The 26,423-nt window shown below is 25.9% G+C and overlaps 2 protein-coding genes across 7 annotated transcripts in view; one reads left to right on the forward strand and one right to left on the reverse strand.

Moving 5' to 3' along the window:
* The window catches only part of LOC129976579 (PH-interacting protein-like), a 42,836-nt gene extending 37,533 nt beyond the window's left edge, over window positions 1–5,303 (reverse strand). Inside the window, exons 1-8 of the mRNA XM_056090213.1 lie at window positions 5,204–5,303; window positions 4,907–5,011; window positions 4,756–4,814; window positions 4,648–4,677; window positions 4,440–4,499; window positions 2,225–2,375; window positions 830–934; window positions 542–702 (exon numbers count right to left, since the gene is read on the reverse strand). Coding sequence (XP_055946188.1) covers window positions 542–702; window positions 830–934; window positions 2,225–2,375; window positions 4,440–4,499; window positions 4,648–4,677; window positions 4,756–4,814; window positions 4,907–4,961 — 621 coding nt within the window. The 5' untranslated portion in view covers window positions 4,962–5,011; window positions 5,204–5,303. The remainder of the gene's footprint in view (window positions 1–541; window positions 703–829; window positions 935–2,224; window positions 2,376–4,439; window positions 4,500–4,647; window positions 4,678–4,755; window positions 4,815–4,906; window positions 5,012–5,203) is intronic.
* Window positions 5,007–19,983, forward strand: LOC129976580 (dehydrodolichyl diphosphate synthase complex subunit DHDDS-like). 6 transcript variants are annotated; one of them, XM_056090215.1, is made up of 8 exons: window positions 5,307–5,344; window positions 7,824–7,965; window positions 9,574–9,779; window positions 11,613–11,755; window positions 15,344–15,460; window positions 16,619–16,720; window positions 17,811–18,033; window positions 18,973–19,983. In XM_056090215.1, exons 2-8 carry the CDS (start codon window positions 7,899–7,901, stop codon window positions 19,225–19,227), a joined length of 1,113 nt encoding a protein of 370 aa, XP_055946190.1. In that variant the 5' UTR covers window positions 5,307–5,344; window positions 7,824–7,898; the 3' UTR covers window positions 19,228–19,983. The 6 variants fall into 6 exon arrangements, with proteins under 6 accessions (XP_055946193.1, XP_055946190.1, XP_055946191.1 ...); XM_056090216.1 differs by lacking the exon at window positions 5,307–5,344 and adding an exon at window positions 5,411–5,852; XM_056090214.1 differs by lacking the exon at window positions 5,307–5,344 and adding an exon at window positions 7,624–7,728.
* The last annotated feature ends 6,440 nt before the right edge of the window (window positions 19,984–26,423 follow it).

The following is a 26,423-nucleotide window of genomic DNA, read 5'->3' on the forward strand; positions in this document are numbered from 1 at the left end:
AATTTCAATAGTAAGAATGTTTTCCAATAAGCACTTCCAAGATTGAAAGTATTTCATTTTTGATTAATCACACAGATATTCAATGCCTTATGCATATTGGAAAAATAGTTTAGCTCACTTTAGCAGAGAAAATAAATTAAATCCAAATATTATGATAGTTAGTGAAAAGTAACTATTATATAGACATAACACATGCCCAGAATAAAAAAAAAAGCTGAACTTTATATTTTAAAAAAATGAATCATATCAAATATAAATATGCAAAATAAGTATAATTAATTGAACAATGACATTTTTAAAAAACTGCTCGGAATATTAAAAATATTGTAAAATTATAGCTTAAAAGATAATTAATCTCAAGAATGATGAAATTTTATTCTAAAAATGTTGAAATCTGTCATGTCTGATTAAATCAACAAAACTCTTTGATTATTAAATTTTACCTTAAAAAAGTATGATTAGTGATAAATTTTATTTTAGATCATAATGCAATACTTTTCTTAAATTTGAGGAAGGAATTTTTTTTTTCATTAATACTTACTGTGAATATATATTTCCCAGTTCTGTCAAACAAAACACAATAAACTGATGATAAGTGTCCCAACAGCCTGCGATAAACCTGAGCACGAGCATATAACTTGGGTGTAAATGTATGTGTTTGGGATACAGGACCGCTTGACTCCCTTGAAATTAATACCTGAGCTAAATAACAGAAAAATAACTTAATATATAGATATTTAAAATTAAACTGAATGTTTTTAGAGTAATTTAGCATAATTACAAATGACTAAAAATAAAACTTTAAAAAAATTGAAACAAAAATCCTTACTAATATTGGGTGGGTATGAAGACTGTACAAAATGAGATGGAAGAAGTGGCATTCCATTTTTTCTTGCCATTAAATTGGACATTTGACATTTTGGCTTCAGCAAATCTAAATAAGACAAAATTAAATATAACTAAAATAAGAAATTTATAAAATACGTAAACAGTTGGGACTTAAAATTTTAAGCCTTGTATATCTATTAAATCATAAAATTATCTACTAATAATCATCAGATTCTTTTTAATGAGACATCTTTTGCAACTTTTTTTCTTAACTAATAATAAGAAATGATTAATATTATTTCACTTTATTCATTTCCCCCAAAGCCTGTAAATTTTCATGTTAATTTCTTATAACTATTTTTTTATAATTTTAGTTTATTTTTATCTTGTAAGGCATTAATTGCATAGATAAAAATTGAAATGTCAAGGACCATTACATATATTTATATAAGAAAAAGTTTTTTTAAAAAATCCTATAAAAATTAAAATCTATAATGCCTTCTCCTAATTCAAGCATTCAATTTCTTTATGCATAATTTGTGAAAATTTATTAATCTAAATTTTTACAAACTAAAATCCATCCATTCACTTTTAGTAAAAGTTTTACAAACCCAAATATTTGAAAGCACTTTTCAAATTATATAAAATTATCAAATAATAAATGTATTTTTATTAGTAAATGTTAATTCAAATACTAATAAAAATTTACTTTCGGTTATAAGATTTCACAAGACCTATATGAATACTGGTGTTTTGTTATATTTAATGTATTGCTTATACACAAACCAAATCAAAAAGTCTCATGGAATAATCAAACATTTTAAATGTTAAACATTTAAATAATAGTTCTTGTATAACACTTTCATTAAACTTAATTTGTTTCATGTGTTAAAAAATGTTGCTGTTAATTATTTACTTGCTTCCTAATATGGCAAGCAAGGGTTTGAAATTTTGTACATTTGCATTTTTGAGAATACACTATTTTATTATTTTCAGAAAACAATTATCAGTTAATTTTTAATTGAATTGAATTAGAACCAGTGACACCACCTAGAAATAAATCTATAAAACAACTGATCTCAAGATTTAAAAAATAACATAACTAACACTTTCTGCTGCCTAGATTATCTATTTGATGATAGATAATCCACCAACATGATAGTATTCTGTTTCAAAAAAATGTGCTGTAGTTTCGATTTAATTAAAAATCATAAAATGTAGGATATCATACATATAAAAGCAATATTCAAATAACAACAGTAAATTATTCTAATTTCAAAGTAGGAAAATATGATCAATTCAATACAGATGTGACAAAGAAATCAGTTAATACCTTAGAATTTGAGATAATTAAAAATACCATCAAAATTCCTATAATTCATAAAAACTACTCCACCTTCTTTTGTTCTTAAAAGAGATTGCCTCCCAACTCCAAGTAGTGAAGTCAATCCTGGAACAGTTGGTGGGATCTCTTTGTCTAAAATTGGTCCTACTCGGGAACATATCTTTAAAAGGTGATCATCTGATACCTGAGAAAGTGTTTGTTCCTAAGGAAAATAGCTCTTTTTTAGTTTACATGGCTAAAATTACTATACTACACAAGGCAGTAATTACATTTTATATTTAATATTCAAGTACTTGTATAGTGATTAATCACCTAATATTGTACTCTAATAGATCTTTTACCTTTGCCAATCAGTACTAACATTTATTTCAACTTTTTTAATTACTGTGCATATTTCTGCCATTGCTTCATAAAAGATGCAACCCTCAATTAACAATTCTACCATGAAATATACAAAAATAACTGAATCCTATCACAATGATAGGATTAAAATTATTCTAGTCTAACAGAAATTTTGTTCTCGGAACTGAACGAAAACAAATTGTCAACTACTGTTTACTTTTATATGGTTTATATAAGATAGAAAAAGATTTTACTTTAAAGAAGAATTTTATAGGATTAATATATTCAATTTTGATCTACTTTATCTTTTAAGAACAAATTTTTCCATTTCTTGTTTGGAAACATTCTCTTCCTTTTAAGTCAGAAGAAATTCAGAAGTCAGAAAATATTGCATTGTTCAATAAAATACACATTGAATACAAAACCCACAACTGAAGACTCAGTACTACAGGTTTCCGTTATAATTTCCTACAGTTTATAAAAATTCCCTAAAAAAATAATAAGTGATGAAAAGCTTTAAAAATTTTAGAATTTTTATAAACTCAGAATTACAATGAAAGATTTACCAACTTGCATAGTGTTGTTTCAAATCAGTTACATACTTGAATTCAAAAATTTATCATCCCTTTATTAAATGTTAAAAGAGAAATCATTTTTGTATAAGTTATTCATTTAAAAATACAATGCATGAAAATAAAGAGGGAAAATTCCTTAAAAATATTTTTAAAAATCTTATATTTGTAGAAATGTTTATTTTATAATAAAAGATATTTATAATAAAGGAACATTTTAAAAAACATTTGCCATAAATTTAGTATAATATCATAAAAAAAAGCTTTTTAAAATATTCTTCCCTACATATTATGCATATTCTAAAGATTTTCAAGACTCATGAAATTTAATATTTCTGGAAGAAATTAGAAGTGAGAACAAAATAAATGGCATTTTTTTTTTTTTTTTTTTTTTTTTTTTACAATCTGAAAATCTGCTGATTCCAGGATTAGATTAGAGATTTTAGATTCAAATTAGAGGTTTTTTTTATTTATTTACAAGAAAGCAACTTTATACTATTAGTAATCCATTGCTTGATATGAAAATTGTGCTTTGAATATTGAGGGGGGAGGCAGAAATTGAAAACTAAATATTTATTTAAATTATGCTTTATTTACTTGTTTTCAAGATAGAATTTTTCAAAAATCAAATATTCATTACTGAATAAATAAATGTTTAAAATGTATTAGTAGAAGGCATATAGTTCAAATTGATTTCATCCCAGCTAAAAAAAAATAGTAATATTTCATGTTTTAATCGATTAAATCATGTCTTTGAAATAATTAGAGGAAAAGCTCATCTTTTTAGAAAATACTACATTTAAAGATTTTTAATATTCTAGCAAAATCCTTAGAAAATGAGAATAAGATAAAACAGAGAGTCAAATAGAAGCTTTAATCTTTATTGCTGTTCTTTCATTATGTATATTGTATGGTATAGAGCCTCGAAATTGATACTAAAAGATACAACAAAATTTCATTCAGCAAGGCGGAAATCGCCGCCATTCCAGTTTCACAGAAACACGGATGGGATTCTGGGACGGTTACGTCAGAATCTTGTTTGGGAAATATGCAACCCATGGATTTCATTGGCTGAAGAAACCAGCAACTCTACGTCACCATGAGACGGGGGGAATCTAGTTTACTCCCTCCCTCTCCTCAACCCTCTCCACACCAATTTCATCAAAAACTACAGAATCGCAGTTGGATATAAATATATAAACAAAATATACATAAAACCTTTATTTTTAATACAAACCACACCAAATTACGAATATATATGAATGAATGCATTTCAAAGCATCTAACCATGAAAAAAATATAAATTTCATCCAAATAGCAATATTTTATAAAAATTAAAAATTTTGACTTACAAACTCATTAAAACTCCTCGTATGCTCATTTCCAAGCCAATCAACACGTTTGGGCAACAACTGTCAAAAAATTAAAAATCATAAATATTCGACTATTTTACTATATAAATCATTCATTTTAACGTAAACAAACATCCATCTGTCAAACTACAAACCACGTGGTGGCCCACGAGGTAATATTAAATGATCTAGCTCATAACACACTTACCTCATGTTCCTCTATTTCTTTCCTCAGCAACTGAAATAAAGAACTCAATTCAGCAAAGATCCACTCAATATTATGATATACAAACACCTAAACAATATGTCTACTTACTTCTGCAGTTCCCTTACATGGCCCTGTGCTTAGAAATTTAACAATCAATAGGTAGAGTTCTGAAAACAAAATATCGTTTATTCCATTTATGCATATCTTACTAATGTTAAAACATAAGAATTAGGCTTCACAACAAAGTATCGTAACTTACCTGCTTCTGTCGAAGATAATTTCTTCTTTTCCTTATTTCCCGACATATTAAACATTAAAATTCTCAAATGAAATAATCAAATAACATAGCACCATCAATCGTTGTCTGTAAAATGAATTATAAACATCAGATTCGCATACAGCAATATCCTCTAACGACATTGAGTGGATAGTCTTTGTGTACAGAACAGTAATGTAAAAGTCGATACAATTTTAAAATTTAACTTGACTTGAACACATTAACGTATAAGCTTTAGATTAAATAAACATAATAGGAACAATAAACAAACATAATTACACATTGAGAACCAATTTTCAATCAGATTTCACGACGGATTCCAGCGTATGTACACGGAGTGTGACGAACCAAGTTCACAGCGCATGCGCCATCACAGTTGAAGAGATTGGCGAAACGGTGAAGAGGAATAGGGAATTTTAGGTAAGAACGTGAATTTCAGCCCATTTTCTAATGAAACGGAAGAAATTGTAACTCACATTTTAATTACTTAGTTATTTCTCTTCAATATAACAGTTTACATTGAATTTATGATAAAGTGTCCTTTGAAATCATTAATTTTTGCCGGTTCCGTTGAGTTGCATCATTTTTCTTGCCGAACTATCACTTTTTTTTTCCTCCAACACTCAGCACAAATAAAATTTTATCAGTTTTAAGTTATACAAATAAATGCCATGTCAGAACAAAAAAAAAAATATTATAATATATAATTTTTGTTATAAAATATGAATAATACGATTACCATTTATTTTAAAATTCTCTCGAACAAAATTAAAAAGCCGAAACTTTATCATCTTTTGACATCATTTTTGATACATTGAAAACAATAGTACGGAATAAGGAAATAATTATAAAAATTACGGACATATTTTTGAAGTTTGTACGCACATAATTTCTATCCGAATTCCAAGTTCCATTCCATTCCATTCAGGTGAATATAATTGAATTTCTTGTTAATTTGGTCGTATATTCTAAAACTTCACAAATCTAAATCTTGGTTGTGCTGTCTAATTTCTATTTTATGGAATAATTTAATTCTAAAACATCGGAATATCCAAATTATGCTCGAAAATAAAAAGAACAAATGAAATTGTTTTAATCATATTTTTGTTACTCTTTTTTTTTTATCATTTTGCTTAGAAATAATAAAATCGCATTTCTTTCATCTTCGTTGTGTATGAAATAATCTGTTTTTCGTACACAATGAAAAATATATTTTTTTCTTTCGTCGTCAAAGGCTGATGTCCAAAATAATAATATTTCATAAAATTGTTGTCAAAATCTATTAATTTAAAACTATGGCAAAGTACATATTGATATGGTTTCTTCACATGCATAAACATAGAAATGTGCAATTTGCATCTAATAGGGAATGAAGTAAAAAATTATTTTATATTATATAGGCCTATCAATCTGATTAAAATATCTGAACTACTTACTCATCAGCAAGTAATATTTTACAATGAATATTTTTCTTACATATATATTTCTATTGAAATTTTCCATTCCCTTATTCTATTCATACTGGTATATTATCCAAGTTTTACAATCAATATTTAAATGATATAATTAATTTTTAGTTAAAATGTTTCTTTCTTATTATTCACATGTATGTTAAGTAAGTAACTATTGCATATTTATATCTTGATAAACAAAAAATATATTCAAGATTAGATTTTTTTTAAAATTCAGAATCTTGGAAGAAAAATAAAAATATTGATTGTGGGAAATTAGCATGAGTGTTATAAAAATAATAAGATTTTTTTATTATTCAACAAGATATACTATAAATGTCAAGAAAGTGTTAGGGGCTTTCACAATTAATCGAGACAGAATGTTAGTAGCAAAATAACCAATAAATTTGAGAGAGGTCGTCACTAATAACAGCACAAGCTTGCATATATCGATAATAAATTTTCAAAAGGTTTATGATATTGAATTGCCATCCTATACTAAAATGATTTTGTTCCAAAAATTAAAGAACAATTTATTTTTAATGCATGTTTGAAAAAAATAGAATAAAAAAATTACAAATATAATTTATATGAAAGTCATAGTTACATTTATTAAATCAATTGTAAAAATAAATAAATAAAGTAAACTTTTTTGAAAGCCATAAAGTATTGGACAATCATATGCCTGATTCTTTTTTGTGAAATCTGTGATTCTTATTGAATTTGTGTGTATTCTTCTAAATAAAATTTGCCAAGTTTCACTTTCGAGACAGAATGTTAGTAGCAAAATAACCAACAAATTTGAGGCATGTCGTCACTAATAACAACACAAGCCTGCATATATCGATAATAAATTTTCAAAAGGTTTATGATATTGAATTGCCACCCTATACTAAAATGCATTTGGTTCCAGAAATTAAAGAACAATTTATTTTTAATGCATGTTTGAAAAAAAATAGGATAAAAAATTACAAATATAATTTATATGAAAGTCTTAGTTACATTTATTAAATCAATTGTAAAAATAAATAAATGAAGTAAACTTTTTTGAAAGCCATAAAGTATTGGGCAATCATATGCCTGATTCTTTTTTGTGAAATCTTTGATTCTTATTGAATTTGTGTGTGTTCTTCTAAATAATGTTTGCCAAATTTCACTTTTGGGTGCAAAATTATTGTTGATTATTCTAATGTTTGTTTAATTTGTTAAGATAATCAGTTGTTTAATAATTGAAAATGGGTTTATTACAAGCTGATGATATTTGATATTTCAATCTATTCTGCAATGTGGTCTTTGAAATCTGTTTCAACAGGAAAATTCATTGTAAGAAATCCTGCCTCAAGTTATCTGCATGTAAATGTACCATCTAATGTTTCTTCTTCTTTTTCTTTACTTCTGGTTATTTTTCAACAAATAAAAATTTTTTTTTTCTTCTGTATACAAATTAGATTAGATTAGATGTTTGTTTACATGAAGACAATTTATGTGCGTTCCTCGCATCACCTGCAGAGATATCTTTGATTATGTTGTGTCAGAAAGCACATCAAGTGGATTTAAGAACAATGGAGATCAATACTATTTGCAGTTACAGTAAGCCTAAAGTTACTCTGAAATTATTGTCGTCATACTTTGCTTTGGACTAAATATGTGACCAAATAGGGCAATTTTTGAAATAGATAAAGAGACTCGTAGAAAAATAGAATTGTGATTTGGAAGTAAACTCCTGAAGCATTATTCCTTCTGTTCTATAGAGAAACTCTAATATGATAGATGCATCAAGTCAATGATCTGTGGAAAGTTACTGAATAGGGCTAGAACAACATTGTACATGCAATAGTATATAATTCATCATGGTAATTGTAATGAGAATCAACAAATTAAGCTTTTGAAATATTAGCAGTGAAATTATATCATGTGAAAATCATTTAAACGTGTTATCATATTCTCTATTTATAATAAAAAATTTAAAATATTAATGAATTACATTAAATAAATTATTCTTAAAATGGAATAATTTTAACTAAAAAAATAAATGTTTTTAAATAATTTTTTCATAAAATTCTATGATTGATGATGTTATGATTCTATCAAACAATTATTAGATTTTCATTTTTATATTGAAGAAATAGTCTATGATTAATTATATTATATAAAAAAAAGTTTAGTTATAGTTTCTTTGAAAAATTATTTTCTTTTGTTATTCTATTTTAAATAGTTGAGTTAATCAAAAGGATAAAATAAAAAGTCAAAATGCATATCTCTCTTTTAAAGATGTTTTTATGAGGTATAAAAATATACTTCTTAAAACAAAATGCATGGTAATATATTTACTATTAAAATTCTTCTTAAATGTTTATAAGACTTGTCAATTTCATTCTCTATTTGAAATTATAGTTAGCAAATATTAAGAAACTAAAAATACATATTTACTAGCTATATACAGGTAGCATTTTAATGTAAATTATCTGCAGCAGTATGTGATTATTTTTAGAAAAAGATTATCAAAAAAAAAAAAAAAAAAAAAACCTCTTCAGAACCTTCTTTTTATTTATTTATTGAAACATAATCATATGTATGAAAGATTTTAGTAAATATAATAATTTTATTCCAGAAAAACCAATTCCAGTATTTAAAATGTTTGGTAAAATTTTGTTGTTACACAATCTAATACCAGGTGTTATATAAAAATTTAGATTTAATAATTTTTCAGCAATACATTTATGGATAGTGTAAAATATAATTATTTGTCTTATTTAAAGCTTTTCTTCTTATTAAAAGTATAAATATTTCTTTAATGATTTGGAAATTAGCTATTATACCATAATTAAAATGAATATTGTGCACATACTAGCATTAAATGAACAAATTTTTGTGTGTGTGTGTATGTGTGTTGATTATTTGCTCTGCTTATTAATTTGACGTAATTATGTAGTTAAAGTATTAGTCCCAAAAGGGTAATTTGTGATATATCTGTTTATAAAATATTACAGAACATTATAAAGCTATATTCTCCATCATTAATTAGTGCATTATGATATGTATTTTTTATAATAGATTGAACTGATTTAGCTTTATTTTGGGAATCATATGTTTAGATGCAATGTTCTGTATTGAAATCTAAATACCCAAAGTGGCAGTTGACTCTTAATTGCATTGTTCCCACCAATTTATATGTTTTTTTTTTAATATTTTTTATAGGAATTACAAAAAAAGGGGGGAAAGAAATGTCTTGGATTCATGAAAGCAAACGAACATGGCTGGAAAAATTCTGCATCAATGTCTTAAAAAGTGGTCCAATTCCAAAACATGTTGCTTTGATTATGGATGGTAATAGGAGATATGCTGTTCGAAAGGGAATGGAAAAACTACAAGGCCATGCATTTGGTTTTAATAAATTATCAGAAGTAATTATGTAATATTTTTTAACTGCAAATGTGTTTTTATATTTGAATTATTTTTTCGTTGTATATGTTAATATAAATTATAAATAATTTGTATAATATAAAAATTATTTTGCAAGATGTTGGTAATTTATGCTTGAATTATTTGTGGTTACAATTGTCATCTTTTTAACTTACTTATTTTTAACTTACTTTATTATTAACTTACTTTACTACTTTAACTTACTTTATTATTAAGATTGTGATAATTTTTTGAAATAAAAATAAAACATACATTTCACAGTTTTATTATTCCTATATTAAAACCCATAATCTTGCATACATAAATTACAGTCATGTGTTTCATCAAATGATTTTATTAATGGCATTGAAGATTTATGATCAAAATGACGTCGAAAGTTTTTATAGCCAAAAGAAATACTTGAATTCTTAAGTAAAATTTAAATTAATGATAATTATAAAGCTTACATAATTCATTAAATAAAAAAAATACATGAAATATAATTAAAGTAAAAAAAATAGTTTTAAACCTGAAGAATTAGTTTTAATTTTTGTAAAAATGATTTGTCATTATTATAAAAATGATTATCATTATTTAGACGATTTGTTTGATGTTAAAAATATATTTTCTTATTTCATACTTGTAAAAATATTTTATCTTGAAAAGAAATATAGTATATGTATATATTTATCCTTAAATAAATGTCTTTTTATAATTATTCTATAACATAGTGAAAAATTAATTTTTATTTTCTTAAACCCTTGAATATCTGTGATATTTGACACTTATCGTGCACTTGTTCCCCTTCCTCTTTTTTCATAATACTTTATGCAACAAGAAATTAAGTATAAACTTCTTTTCAAATAAATTAATATTGAAACATCCTATTTTAAACATTTATTCATTAAAATATAGAGTTTTCAAATTATAATGATTGCAAAAAGTAAAAATATTTGTTAGCAATTCTAACAGTTTAAAATTGCAAAATTGGTTTCTATTCTTAATCAAAATTGTATATATCAAATATTTCACCTGTTTGTAGATTTCCATGTTCTTCCATATACTACTTTAATCATTTTAGTCTTTTCATATACCCACACAAAAATTTACTATCATTATCTCCATGTACTTTTCTGCTCTGATGCAAAGAGTCTAAAATAAAAATATAAATCCAAAGTGAAAAATTTACTAATTTTAATATTTTTACGAGAACAAATTTTTAAAATTAGTTTTTGTAATACTTTACTGTAGTACTTTTACTATGTGAGACTTTATCAACAAGGGTCTTCGTGAATTCAGCTAGTACTTATTTAGTAAATATGTGAGAAAAAAAAAAACTCTTTTGCTGAGAGGGGAGAATATTATTTTGAAAGAATCATTTGGAAATGTGAAAACTAATTACATTTGAAAATCATCTTATAAAAAAATTTAATGAATGAAAGCGGGGTTTTTTATGTTAGTTCTTGTAAGTATCTGCAGAGTTATTTTGTAATTTCAGTTAAACTGTTTTGGAAAACATTATCAAAAGAGAAGAAGTAATTATTTAAAATAATTTTAGGTTTTGTAAAAGGATTGTGATCTTAATAAGATCAGATATTTGGGATTCTACTAAATTGACGGTTAAAATAATGATTTCTCATCTGATGTTTTAATATTATTGATTGTAAAATAATATTTCTTGCAGTATTTTTTATTATTTTGTTCTTTGTTTTACTTCAGCTTTTTATGATTTATATTGCCTGCACTTTGGTTATATTGACATAGTATTTTAAAACAGATTAATAAATAGTTTTTTTATTAAATCATTCTTATAATTTATTTTTCTCAATTTTCAGACTTTAGAATGGTGTCTAGATTTAGGAATCACTGAAGTTACAGTTTATACATTTAGTATTGAAAACTTCAAAAGACCTAAAGAAGAAGTTAATTGCTTAATGAACTTGGCAAGAGAAAAATTCAGAGAACTTCTTAAAGAAAAGTATACATTTTTATAAATTATTTTTGTATGTGTTCGTGTTTTTAAGGAAAATGCCTTTAAAATCCCAGTTTAATTTTTTTTGATTAGCATTATTTTTGTAGAATGCAAAGAAGAGGGAGTGGGAGCTTATTCTGATTAACATCAGATTGTATTAAATTGTGTTGTAATATTTTTTTAGGATTATTTCAATATTAGTATTAGAAAAGGGAGAATTGATCATGTAATTACATAGTAATTTGCTATAATATGCTAAACTATTTGTTAATATAACAATGTAATTTAACTTGAGAGTATTTAAGATGAATTTGTTTTTCAAAAAATATATTAATCTTTCAGTATTACTTAGAATGAAATTGCTTCTCGCTAGAACGGTTACATGTTAAAAATATCTAGATATTCATATATTTGTTAAATACTCTTACCAAATTAATTATTTGGTATTTGTGTATTATATAAATATTATTCTATAACTGTTAGAATGACTTATGCTTTAGTAAGAAATTACTTGACATGGTGGATTAGGCTCCTAGAGGTTTTCCTCTTAGGAAAATATAAATGTAGATCAATTTCCTCAGAAAGTTCTCCAAGAAGGCAATATACTCGCATATTGGAACTATTTCAGATTTCTCTCTAGATGTTCTAAAGTTATTTTGATCTAAAATATATCATTTTTCCTCTTTATCATAAATCCTTAACTCCTTGACTTGATCAGATATTCTAGACCAAGTAGGATTGTAACTACCACATGAAAATTAATTAACTTCCTCAAATATTGAAATTTTTTTTAACCTATCTTAATCAAAAAATTTAGCTCATATAAAAAAACGATATCTATTTATTTGTTTGCATGCTAAAGAAATCAAAGTAGAAAATAAATTATAAAACAAAAGCTTTCTAATAATAAATTACTCAATTTAAAACACTCATCAGTTGTATTCTATATTGCTACATACAATGGCAAAACTTTTCAGTTTCCATTGAGGAACTATCAACTAAACAACTATATTAATAATGTGAAAGCATCCAACAAAACTGATTTGAATCAGGTAATAAGTATAAATATTTTACTAAGCAAAAATGTTTAATATTGTAATTATCTTAATTATTTGATGTTTTTATTGTTGTCTCTCAATTACATCATTAATAAATCATCTAAGTATCATATGATAACATTTAGTATTATGTCTATATACTATGTCATTTATGTACCATATCCAATTTCAAATAACTAGAAATTACCTTTCCTCAGAAAAATACTATTTTTAATTTCATTGTTAACATAGTTTATTATCAAAGAGGCAGCTCAAATATCTAGGATTTGCAGATGTTATAGAATTTAGAATCATGTCCAGTTGTTAGCATTTGTGCAATTGTAATTTTCTGACCACTTAATATAAAAATTAAGATTTGGTGAAATAAGCTTCATTTAACTTAAATAAAAGAATGAATTATTATTATTATTACTATTTAACATTGAATAGTGTTAAAAAAAACAGAACATATCTAAAGTAACTGAAACAATTTGTGTCCAGCAGTACAGAATGGTAATTTCAAAAATAGTTTTAAATGTTTTTGAATGTATTATTATTATTAAAAACATAATTCTGTATTGTTGGTTAAGAATTATATTTAAGTTCACTTCTGATAATTTTATCTACATAGTATTTGCCAGAAACTTTAGTCATTTTACTAAAATTTTGAAAAAAATTTTAAAGCTATTTGAAAAAATAAATTCTGTTCATTTTTAAACTTTTAACATTGCATTTGTTAGAATTAAAAGGTATAGTATATTTCTTCCACAAAATAAAAAATAAAAACCCTTCACTGAATTTTTTTAAAGACATCTGATATTTGTCCATTACAGCAAAAAAATATATATATATAGATAAATATATTCTTTTTTTATTATCAAATGGTTAGTATCAACCACGTTTTAAAGTATTGAATTTTTTTCTATGCTTGAAGCTTTATTTGTTTATTTCATTTATCAGATTTTTCATTTAGGTGGAGTTTTGTCAATTAATTTTTTTTTTACTTTAATAGTTTTTATTTTTAAAAAGCTCTTATGTATTTGTTATATTTCTAACTCTCGTTTTAAAATTTCTTATCTGATGCAATCTTTTTTATTGCATTTTTTTTTTTTTTACCTATTGCAAAGTTGCAGTTCAATGATGGAACAAGCAACATTAAAATTATATATATATTTATTTGTAAATCAAAACATATTTCCTGTCATTTTGAGATCAATATTATAATTATCATTAAAAGAGAATATGGAGTCCTGGGTTTAGGTATTGTCTTGAAGGCAAAACATTAGTGCATTTTTTTCAGTTTTTAAAGCCTATTGTGATAAAAAGGAGGTATTATTTATGCCTCCTTAAATGCTAATTACATTTTCTAAGCCATTTATTGTAATTGGGAACAAAATATTCATATTATATTTTGCATATCACTTACCCTTGCTACAATTTTTTTTAGACTAATAATAATAATAAATAAGGGGTCGCATCACAGTGGGGACATATATAAGATCATCATATAACATACTGAATTTAATAGATTTAAACTAATAATTCTTAGGATTACTTAGAATACAAAGAAACTTTATGAAAGGTGGGATCCTGCTATAATTATATTTGTAAAGAAGCCATAAAAGTGCTTTATTGTGGAAAAGTGCCTTGTGCCTGATTCTTATTTTTTTTTTTTTTTAATTCCTTTGTGAGAATTAGTTTACACTTTACGAGTCAAGGGTTGAACTGGCTCTTTTAGATATTATATGAATAAATGTATACACCTTAACACTATAAGGTGATATGTCTAATTACATGATAATTTTTTTGAAATCTTAGTTCTTCCTTAATAAGAATAAAGGTTGTTTTTAAAAATCTGTTTAAAGAAGCATCTGTAGCTATTTCCTTTTCCATTTGCAACCTGAACTTTAACATCAAGTTACTGTAAACAACAAATTCGTATTTGAACTAAACCTTCTAAATGAACATATTAATCCTTTTATTCAGTTCTCTTACTGGAAGACATCACCAATTTTTGGAATGTGTTGTTCTATTAATTTAATTAAGAGCATAGAACCTAAGATGTTTAAGGATTCCAAAATTTTTATAGAATTGTAATATCTATGGGTGATGATTTCATTTAAGTGATTAATTAATTAATTTAATTAAAATTGGGCTAATCATTGATTTTTTTTAAAGTAATGAAAGGACTTCAAAATCTTCTAAAGCTCATTTATCATAAAAATTACATCTGGTAGAATATAAATTATTTTTGAAACCTTAAGATTTCCCATTTTAATATAGAAAGTGTGCATGTTAAAGGAGAAAAAGGCTTCTATATAGAAGTTTCCAAGAGAGAGATTTATGAATCATTCTAAAACAATTTTGGATTCTAAATCCAAACATAAATCACTTGCTAAATTAATTGGAAAATGCATTATTAAATTGTGTTACAAAATAATAGATAAACTTGTAAATATATTTTAAGTATTTATGTATTCATTATCTTTCTAATAGCTGAACTGTGTTCTTTATTAATCATTGCTCTGAAAACTAAACATGATTGTTTATTTTCTAGAGAAAAACTTGAAAAGTATGGAGTATGCATTCGAATATTTGGTAATATTAAACTTCTACCAGTAGATATCCAAATGCTTGTTGCTGAAGCTGTCTTGCATACTTACAATAACACAAAGTATGTACAAAACTTCTTTATTGCCAATAAATATTAAATTTTATTTCTGAAAAATGCAGCTTTTTTTTTTAATTATTTTGATTTTAAAAGATGCATTAGTGTTTGAAAATGATTTTTCATTATATTGAAAAAATTTTATTTTTAATTTTACATGGATAATTTGATTTTCCATTCTTGATGGTAAAAACCTACCTTAAAAGTGTTTTAACAAGTTGCATAAAGATATTTTTAGATGAGAGGCTTTGTATTGTGGAGTGAAAAGCAACCTTTATATAATAAAATTGCAACATTCAATTTATTGAATTGTTTGCTGAAGGTAATTACTGCTTTAAAAAAAATTGGCAAATATAAATATAAAAAAACACACTTTCAATTTGAATTAATAATTTTTTAGGTAGTACCTATCTACAAATAAATTTAAGCAAAATTATAATTCTTTAGAATATTTGATCTCACTTTTAAATGTGATTTTTTTTTTCAGAATAAAATCTGAAAGTATTATTATAACTTACATTTTTATTTCTTTTACCAATTACTTATTTCTTATGATATTTCTCACATTCAGAGAGTGTGATTTTGTAATGCAGGCTGTAAGTTTATTTAAATATACTTTAGGAATGTAGCATAGCAATATTTCTATTAATTTTTGTCTGATTCAAAATTATTTTTGGAAAATAGTAGCTAAACAATGAAACTTTTAAATTAATAAATTTGATTTTAAAATTATTAGAAAATGTGTTATAATTTCTTTGTATAATCACACAGTCCAGTTTAAGATAAATAAGGCAAAACATTGAAAGTAATTTTCCTTTGTTTTTATTAAAAATTATACATAAATATTTAATTAAAAAAATTTCCATAAATTTTTATTAAAACAATGCGACAAAATGGGAGATATTCTAGGATGAAAAAATACATTTAGTATATTTCATATTTTTAATTTCTATATACATCATTATAAAATAATAATACACAATTTAAGACCACATATATTTAATCATCTAGCAAAGTCTTATTTCAAAGTTGAAGCATCTTGTGGGTATTCTCTTGTTTGAGATTGTATGGGTTTTCAAAATAATCTATTAATTTACTAGTTGTTGTTTTTTCTCTTTAATTACAAATAAGAATAATTCATTTAATCAGAAATTTTTATTTTAGAACTTATTTGAATGTGTGCTTGGCATACACTTCCCGTGAAGAAATAACTAATGCTGTTAAAGATGTTGCCTTAGAAGTTGTCAGTGGAAATTTAAAGGAATGGTACATTTATTTTTAATTTTCTTTTTCATTGCTTGTTTAAAGTGTTAAGAAACTTTATTTAACTTGTCTGATATTTATTCACACTTTTAGAATGTTTTATTAATAAAGATATATATTTTTCAATGCTCAAGCAGATAAAAACATAAATGTGAAAAAGTGACATTAATAATTGTTTTAAACATTAGTATAATAATTTATAATTATATATCTATTATAGTTTTGTTTATTGTATTACAGAAAGTGCAAACTGAAAAGAAATATTTTATTTTCATAATACTGATGAAAATATTTTTTTAGAAAGAATATCTAGTCTGCCTGATTGCTTATTTAATTGTTTCAATGCTGAAATATTTTTTTAATTAAATCAAATTCCTGAAAGACATATGATGGATCTTGTTGTACATAATAACAATAAATGTTTCATTTTTCCACTTGATGTCGTATTGATTTTTAATATAATTTTCTAGTTTATTTTTAATTCAATTTCAATACATTAAAAATTTTGCAGTTATAAATTTTATTGATACTGCTTTTCTTTATATTATTTTATATAAAATGTTTATTTAATTATTTGTTAAGAATAAAAAATATTACGTAAAATGCTCTTATGCATAAAGTAATATATATTTTAGAAGAAGCTTTTTATATTGTCACAGGAATTTTGTACTAAAAAGCCATAACTCCTCTGTGTTTAATATAGAGGTGTGTTAGCTTCTCTTTGTTAAAATATACATTTATTTCATATATGTTTTTAGTGTATGCGAATTTACATTTAAATAATATTTATTTTAGTACTTATTTAAAAATCTAGTTAGTAAGCTATTTTTAGTTTCATATCATAAAAGTAAATGTTAAAAAAAAAAAAAAAAAAAAAAGCTTAATTTATTCTGGAATGGCAGCATTTTTTTCTTTGGCCATAAACTCAGAATTTTTTGCTAGTAAATACATTAACATCTTTATTTTATATAAAAGAAAATTCTATGTGCTCCTTTCCATAAATTATTGTATTCATTGCTATTTGATCATTCTTCATAATAGAGTTATAAGATCCAAAAACAAATTTATTTTTTGCTTTTTGTCCATTACACAGTGATATCTCTGAAAAAATTTTGGATCAGAGTCTATACTCCCGAAAAAGTACTAATCCTGACATTATTGTAAGGACTTCTGGAGAGATTCGATTGAGTGACTTTCTATTATGGCAAAGCAGCTACTCGGTTTTATCCTTTTTAAAAGTACTTTGGCCTGATTTTACAATTTGGCATCTCTTCTTAGCTGTGCTGTTTTATCAACACAACTATGAAAAATTGAAAGTAAGTATTTAGCTTGTGTATAGCATTTTTTTAATTACTTGAACCTGTTAAAGGCTTTCAATTATATTAGATTAATTACATTTCATGTGCTTTTATTGTCTGCAGATTTAGCTCCTTAAATTTATTTTCTGCATTGGTAAATTTTGCTGTATATTTTTACAAGATTTGAAAGCTTTGCTGTCTAGCTTACATTTATAGTATGCTTAATTTGTATGAGTGCAAATAGTGAACTTATATTTGAAAACACTTAATACAGCTTAGTTCTGTGGTAATGGGATGACTAGCTGTAATTAAAAACAAAATCTGCCTCTTATAATAAACTGCATGATCCGAGATTTTTGATAATGCTTATTGAACCCGTTATAAATTTTGTTTATCTATATATTTTCCCTATTACTATTTAGAATGTCCTTCATCATGTCACAGACATTGAAGTGCTTTTTTTTTTTTTTTTTCTATTTTTCAATTTGTACTTTTTATGTTATGAACAACTAAATCTTATATAATGTTTCATTTAAAATATCTATACTCAGTGACTTTTTCACGACTTATACATAAATAAAAATAGTCAATATGTAAAGAACATATGATAGAAAATTAAACTATTAAGCTAATTTGGGTTGTGTATGGAATTGCTTATATATTTTATAATATTTCTTTTTCAGTATTTTTTCAGTTGTTATAGTCTGCGTATTTTCAATAGGCAGTTCAAGGTCACATTTTCTACCTTGTTATTGGTTGTCTGTTACCAGTAATGCAGTAGAAAATGTTACCTTGAACCGCCTACAGAAAATACACAGACTATAATCGAAGCTTATAAAATCACAATTCCTTTGAAATATATTTTTAGAACTACGATTACGAACTGAAGGAAAATATTGTTTATATAATGTGATATGATTCAGAAAATCAATATTTTAATGTAATTTTACCTCATAGGAAATCAACAATAAGCACAGTTGCAAAATTCAACATGAAGAAGAGCAACTAGACATACAAGCTGCTGTTCAACAATATGAAAGTAAAAAGACTGTTGAAGATAATACCAATTTTGAATCAGAGATCCTGAGGATCAGAAATGAAATGAATGAAAGACGAAATAAATTTTTAGATAAGCTTGATAAGGATCGCTATGAAGAACTCCTGCAGATTAAAGAAGGCAATACTATTCAGTTGGATCCTCCTTTTGCATAAAAAGGGAATAAATCACTATTTAGCCATTTGATCTAAATAATATTAATTTGTAATAAATTTGGATAGGGAGGGTTTTTATATATTCAGTAACTGTATATTTAACCATGATTATTATAATTTTCCAAAAAATTAATGCACTAACGTTTATTAACATTTTATTTACACTTACTCTTTGTTTACTAATAATGCAAAGTATATCCTGATGAAAAGGAAATTATCCTGAATCTTGTTAATTAACTCTTACTCTTTGTTTATTAATAAAGCAAAGTATATCCTGGCGAAAGGAATTGCTTATAAATTTGCAAATGTCTGTAATGTCTCTGCAATAACTCCATGTTTGAACATTTTTTTTTTACTATTATTTTATACTGATTGCAAAGCTGAAAATACCATTTGAAAATATTTTAATAATAAAAGAAGTTGCCAATATAAAATATATAATGAATTTTGTATTAACAAAATGAAATCTGTGATATAAATTTTAGTTGTTGATGAATGTTGTGATATAATGTGAAAAAGATAGCATTAAAAAATTGCTCTTGACATATTTAATTTGAGAAATCAATGATTGAAAGTAATGATATTTTATCATTGAATATTGTTCTATATTAAGTGTAATCAAATTTAATAATGTAATAATCAGAACTACATAAAATCAAAATTATGTTATTGGATAATGTTTCTTGTCATGCATTCCAAAGGCTGTATAATATATGTATATTTATTTCTATAATTAAAACATATTTCTAATTTTTATTTCAAATGTCTTTGTGGTGCCTTTCTATTACCTGAACAGCAGGTATTGCCAAACATAAATTTTGGCACAATAAAAGTACCTTTCTGCCAAAATAGCAGCTGCCACATATATACAAATAGGTCAAATGTGCAAATGTATGCTGTCAAACTGACAAGAAAGTGCAGGCTTTGTGACTTAACATTGTAGTATCTGACATTTTCATCTGCTGTTCAGCTGATGGGATATATATATATATATATATATATATATATATATATATATGTATACACACACACACCAATCAACAACTTATGCAACTGTTTAAACCCAATGTTCAATTTAATAACCATTGGTTTGATTCTTCAAACCAATAAATCATGACTTCAACTGTTTATCTTAATACCATTTGGAGGGAGGGTCACAAGTAAATTTTAAGGTTAATAGAAATGCAGACAATATGGTTTTATTCAGTTTCAAAAAAAGCAGAAATATAACCATTAGAAAAATTATTCATTATTCAATAATTCATTTCTACTTATGCATTTGCATGTACATTTAGTATCATGAAGATGTTCCATTCTTATTGGGAAGTATGTTTTAATTAAATTAGAAATTAATTGGCTGGTGAAAAGTTGAAGAAACCACTGGAATGGATTATTCAACGAGGGATTTATGTTGAATGGCATTGTTATTGTTTAAATAAAATGTTCAAATTTTTTTTAACAGTGCTAAAATTTATTGAAAGAACAAATATTTCAAATTGTATCTTTACATTCCATACACAAAATAGAAATTTACTGGGGATTTAAAAAAACACATTTGTTTCATTTAGTTGCTAAAAGACTAATATACTATATTATTGGCATCATGCAATCTGCATTCAATGTGAAAAAAAGAAAATTATGATTTTCGTTTATTTTTAATAAATAATAAAGAAATATTTATAAGTTTTTATTACTTTCGATTAAATGTGTGTGTGTTGTTGATGATGATGCTGTTGTTTATCTAACTGTTAATAAGAATAATGGGCAAAATTATTTTTTTTTAAGAATCTAAATTAATTAGCTATTACAGGACTGGTCCTGTCTATCAGCAGTTTTAAAATAATAGAATGCAGTTGTAAAAGAATGAAGAAAAAAAAATATAATCTACAAAATATCCCTAACTCTTGTGTAAGCAAGAATATAATCGCTTTGTTGAATAAGGAGTTAAATTATTATCTTCGGAAAAAGTTAAATCTATGTGACATAATATTTTTTGACATTTAGTTTATTTTCCTTCAAAAGGCTTGAGATAACTGGAACAGGTTGTATAGAACAGGCTTCAAAAAATGTTTAAATATTTTAAATTTTCCGCTCTTATTTTAAAATGAAATTGAACCCTTAGAAAACAAGAGACGTACCAAAAAAAAAAAGTCCTGGAAAAATGCAAAATTTCTTGTCCCTTTCTTTCCTGTTATTATAGTGAGTGTGTTGCGATTTTCTACTGAACTGCCCGGTTTCAAATATAATATTTTTAATCTACACAAACACAGCTACACTACAAAATTTACAAAAAAAAAAAAAAAAAAACACACATAGACAAGTAAGTTAAAGTAAACAGTATGGTGGAGGGATTCCACCGTTTTTAACCGAAAGCATTCGCAAGGTCAATTACTACAATGATCTGTCAATTACTATTTCTTGACTAGCAAACATTTGCTAAGAATGAAATTTTTCAAAAATTTAATATAAATTTAATCGAAATATTTGTTCTACCTCGTTATTTTAGTAGCATATTGTCATACTAAAAACATTTATATCTTGATTTAAAATTGCAATTTCCAGTTATATAAAGTTTATCTTTTTTTCTTTTATAGTTCAAAATCTTTTGCATTCTACAATAAAATATTTCATTGTTTTAGTTACTTGATTTATATTCACCGGTATTGCGACGATATTAAAAACGTGCATATTATCACTAATACATAATTTCAAACAAATTTTAAAAATAACATAAATTGAGTCGAAACCATATGATATTTATGTTTCAAAGTAAAGGTTCGAATCTTCTTTAACTTTTTACCAGGATTTTAGTAACGAAATGGATTTTATTAATTTTAAGATGTTGCTTTTGCGTGGAAAATTTGAGAACAATCAGATAATTTCAATACGTTTATATGGATTATTATTAAACGAAACTGCGGATTAATTTCAGCAATATGCAACAATTGATCTACCAGTGAGGACGAAATTTTAACATCCACGACACATGTCCTGTTTACCCTATTCTAACTAAGCCAATGTTTTAAGAATTTTCTAGAGTTAAAACTAAGCGCTAGAAGAATTAGAAAAAAAACTTTCATGAATTTAATCCTCTCATTTCGAAGATCATTCAAGTTTAGATACCCTTGAATATTTAAGTTTCTCTTTTTCTTTCAAAGACAAGTGAAATTCCCTAACCTCTCAAAAACCTCAATGACCGCGGTGGCATGGTGGTAAGGTCTCGGCTCGTAAGCCGTAGAGCTTAAGGTTCGAGACCAAATTCCACCGAAGAACCGCCGTGTAAGGGGGTCTGTTGCACGTTAAATTCGTCAGGGTCAAACGTCCTTTCTCTGATGTGGTGTGGAGGAGGGGGGTGCCAGCTCAGGTGTCGTCTTCGACATCTGACCGCGGTTCAAAAATACGAGGTCCGTCCCAAAATAGCCCAAGTGTTTCTTTACAACTGGACGTTAATATAATTAAGCTAAACTTAAGATGTTGATATACAAAAGACTTCCCTTGACTGATGGCTATTAACCCTTGCACTCGAAGGGCATCATTCGGAACGATGCATCCTTCTGATGCTTTATTTTTTTTTAAATTTAATTATTAAAAATATCTAAAAAGTTGTAAGATGTACTCATTTTACGGGTAAATTCATGTCATTTTATGGAATAATATATATTTATTTTTCAGAGCAATAAACAAGTCCTTGTATTAGGTGAATAATTTTGCATCGAATTATTCACCCGATTCATTTTCCGAATTCAAAGGGGTGAGAAAATGTTTATTTTTTAAGAATTCACATAAAACTTCCAAACTCATTTGGACGAGCTTCTCTGACGAGCACAGCACACACCTCGGTATTCAATGATTTACACTTAGCGAAAGGAAGCGAGAATTTCGCAGCGATATTCAAGTGTATCATGCGCCCCCCATAGTTTCTTTAAACAGAACATTTGAGATTTTTCAGTATTCATGGAATTAATTAACATAGAATTCATAATTTTTGTATAATTAAAATAAACATCGCAAAAGAAAAAAATTGCTTTTGTGTTTTCTGACTTTAAAAACATAGAGAAGGATATATATATATATATGCAGGTTTGAAGGTTGTGTGTTCGTATCACGTCCGTGTCACCAATGTGCAGGTTTGAGGTTCGAACTCGCAACGTTAGGATTCCTAGTCGAGTAACAAAGCCACTAGACAAAAGTGTACACTTCTTTCCGGAGGTTGTTATCACCACCATGTGTGTGTGTGTGTGTGTGTGTGTGTGTGTGTGTGTGTGTGTGTTGTCAGAAAGACACAGACCAAATTGCATAACACGTATTCAGAATTTGAACTTGAATGCAAACGGTGTGGGATATAGAGACAAAGGATGTTATTTCCACATATTATGCTATCTTTGGGTAGACTTAAAGTGCATTTTTTTTTCAGATTAATTTAAATGAAACGAAACGATGCAATTTGGTAAAAAATGCTTGCATTGGGAATGCAGATCTCTATCCAAATGAATTATGCTTAACATAAGTTTTAGTTAGTGTTCCATTTATAAATGAATAATCCAATTTTAATTATAAATGGATTTTGCAAAACTATATTATATCCTTGCTAAATAAAATACCCGGTTTTCTAGCGGACCACCATTTTTACATGTTTAATTAGCCATCCTTAAAATAGTTATTGTTGTCCATTAATAAAAAAGGAGGCTATTATCTTCTGTTCAAAGATTTATTTGAAATAATACCAGCTTATTTGAAATTTCGTTTCGAACAAATGTATAGAGTCAAGGAAGAACAAGAATTAATAAAACATAATTAGATTCAATAAAAAAAAATTCGCTAGTTTTTTTTTTTTAATTGAAAGCTGTTTATCAGCTGTCTTTTAAAACTTTACATTTTAAAAACTTTTTAGCAGAAATCACAAATTATAAAGCTTTATGTTTAATGTTTCCGTTTCTATGCTTTTTATACTTTATTCCAAAGAACATTTTCGAATGTGAATATTTTATATGCCTAATCATATAGTAGTAATCGTATTCTATAACAAAGTGATTTAGATTCACGTTAGAGTGTCTTCTAAACATCATATTTTTAATGGGCTTAGTTGTAATCATATTTTAACAACCATACTCAAAGAGAAATTATTTTAAATTCAAATTCGATCGTCTTTCGAAACTCGTGTTTTTATAGAGTTTTGTACTCATTATGGCTTGGTGTCCTAAATTCGTTTTCACCAGAAATTCAATTCATCTAAAAATTCGATTTTTTCCTCCGATACATAAAGTGTGTGCAAGATATACAATCTAAAACGATAATAATAATAATAATCTCAAGGTTTTGATGAATTTTTTATGCCTTATACCTTTCAGAATCCGAAAAAAATAATGGGATTATATCCGTGTGCATATGAACACAATAAAGAAAAATACCGTGTATTATTTAAATGGAAATTGGTATTTGGGCTTTATACCATAACTGCAGATCTGTAGGAATTCTAGATGTTCGGTTAATGTAGATGATTTAAAGTCCACTAATAGGAAAACTGCTTTTCTTGAAGCTATACACGATTTTCTTCAAAACATAATAAAGCTACAAGGCCCATATTTACCAAGATTTCTTTAACATACGTACTACCTTCCCTTGTAAATGATGATATTACCCGCATTTAAAGTTATTGGTTGTTTTTGTATGCATGTTGTTACTAAAGTCTAATGGAATTAATGTACGCTTTAGTTACAGAGTTTATTTGCATTCACATTTTTCTTCCGTCCGATGAAAACTGTAAATTTATTTATTTATGTGCTAGCTATATCATGGATGGAACTAAAAATAAATTGTCTTTTTTTTTAAAGGTAGGAACCAGAATAAAAGTGTCGCTACAATCAAACTGACTCTTTTAAATAGCTAATTATTTCAAGAGTAAGTGCAAGAGTTTTTGGATAATAATTTTCTAAGCTAATGTTAAACATTAAAATTATAAAAAAAAAAATAAAAGCCATTATAATTAGTTGAAAAGTCGATTTTATATACTTTGGAGAGAAATTTTAGAAATACGTATCCAGATTATTTGCTGTAACAATCACATGCCAATGTTCATGCTTATTATTCATTGCATTTTTGAGTTTACATTATTTTTGTATATCCTATTTATTTAATTTTAAGATGAAATATTAATTCCAGTCTTATAGACTAATTCATCATTTGCAGCAAACCACGTTGAGCCTTGTGCATCTGCTGCTCCGGTATTCCAAAAAAAAAAAAAAAAAAATTGTAACTATGATTTGCTGGTAATGGCTGCTTAATTACTCGATATACGAATTTACAGCACAACCTATAATTATTTCATTTTGTTGTTATTTTTACTTTCTCGCACACAAAATATAGAGAAAGTATTCTAATAACCAAAAAGTTCGAACTCGAGATTTTGACGAATCTCCACGTTTTAGAACTTTCCTGAATTCGAAAAACACATTTCTAGAAAGTGCCCATCTGTCTGACAAATATAACTCAAAATGCTTTGAGCTGGACGAATGAAATGCCGTATACAGTCTTTACACCAAATTTGTAGATTTCCTTCAAATTTTGTACAAAATCCGTCCAAAAGAAATCTGACTTTTCGAATATAGGTTAACAATATAACAGCAAAACGAAAAGAGCTAAATAGATAATAATTCGGTACACATGTATGGCATTATAGTGTAGAAACCTGTCAAATTTAGAGCCAAATCCAACAAGAGGTTGACCGTCTGTCTGTCTTTACCTTCAGTAACATGTACATCCGATAATTCGAAAGCACAAGGAGTTAAATATATTAAATTTCATATGGGATTTTGTGAATGAAAGTGTAACTTTCTAACTAATTTTTATTTCAATCGATTGGGTAAATCACATCTGAAAGGACAGATTCGATTTTTGGATTAATTGCCAAAAAAGTCACAAGGAAGCACGATGGATTCAGTAAGAATGTTAAATTCAAGTCAAAGATTAATATTTCGTAACTATTGTATGCCAGTGCCATGCAAGGCATTCTCCGGGATAAGAATTTTATTATACGTTATGTTAGAAAGTTTTGTCGAGATCATTCAACAAGACGCTGGTTCATAACATTTTTTGTATTATGAGTTCGATTCTTTAATGCAAACAAAAATCAAATTCTTTATTTTCCCATCTTATAATTACAATTTCATTTTGTAACTAGAAAATCGGTGATCATTGTA

Source organism: Argiope bruennichi, chromosome 7 (genome assembly GCF_947563725.1).
Source record: "Argiope bruennichi chromosome 7, qqArgBrue1.1, whole genome shotgun sequence".
In the NCBI taxonomy this organism is placed as follows: domain Eukaryota; kingdom Metazoa; phylum Arthropoda; class Arachnida; order Araneae; family Araneidae; genus Argiope; species Argiope bruennichi.

Bases quoted from the DNA above. Each gene is read 5' to 3' on its own strand.
- LOC129976580 (XM_056090214.1), top strand. From the start codon at position 7,630: ATGATATTTGATATTTCAATCTATTCTGCAATGTGGTCTTTGAAATCT. The intron at 7,966-9,573 runs GTAAGCCTAAAG...TATTTTTTATAG, and splicing joins CAATACTATTTGCAGTTACA to GAATTACAAAAAAAGGGGGG. The intron at 18,034-18,972 runs GTAAGTATTTAG...TTTACCTCATAG, and splicing joins ACAACTATGAAAAATTGAAA to GAAATCAACAATAAGCACAG.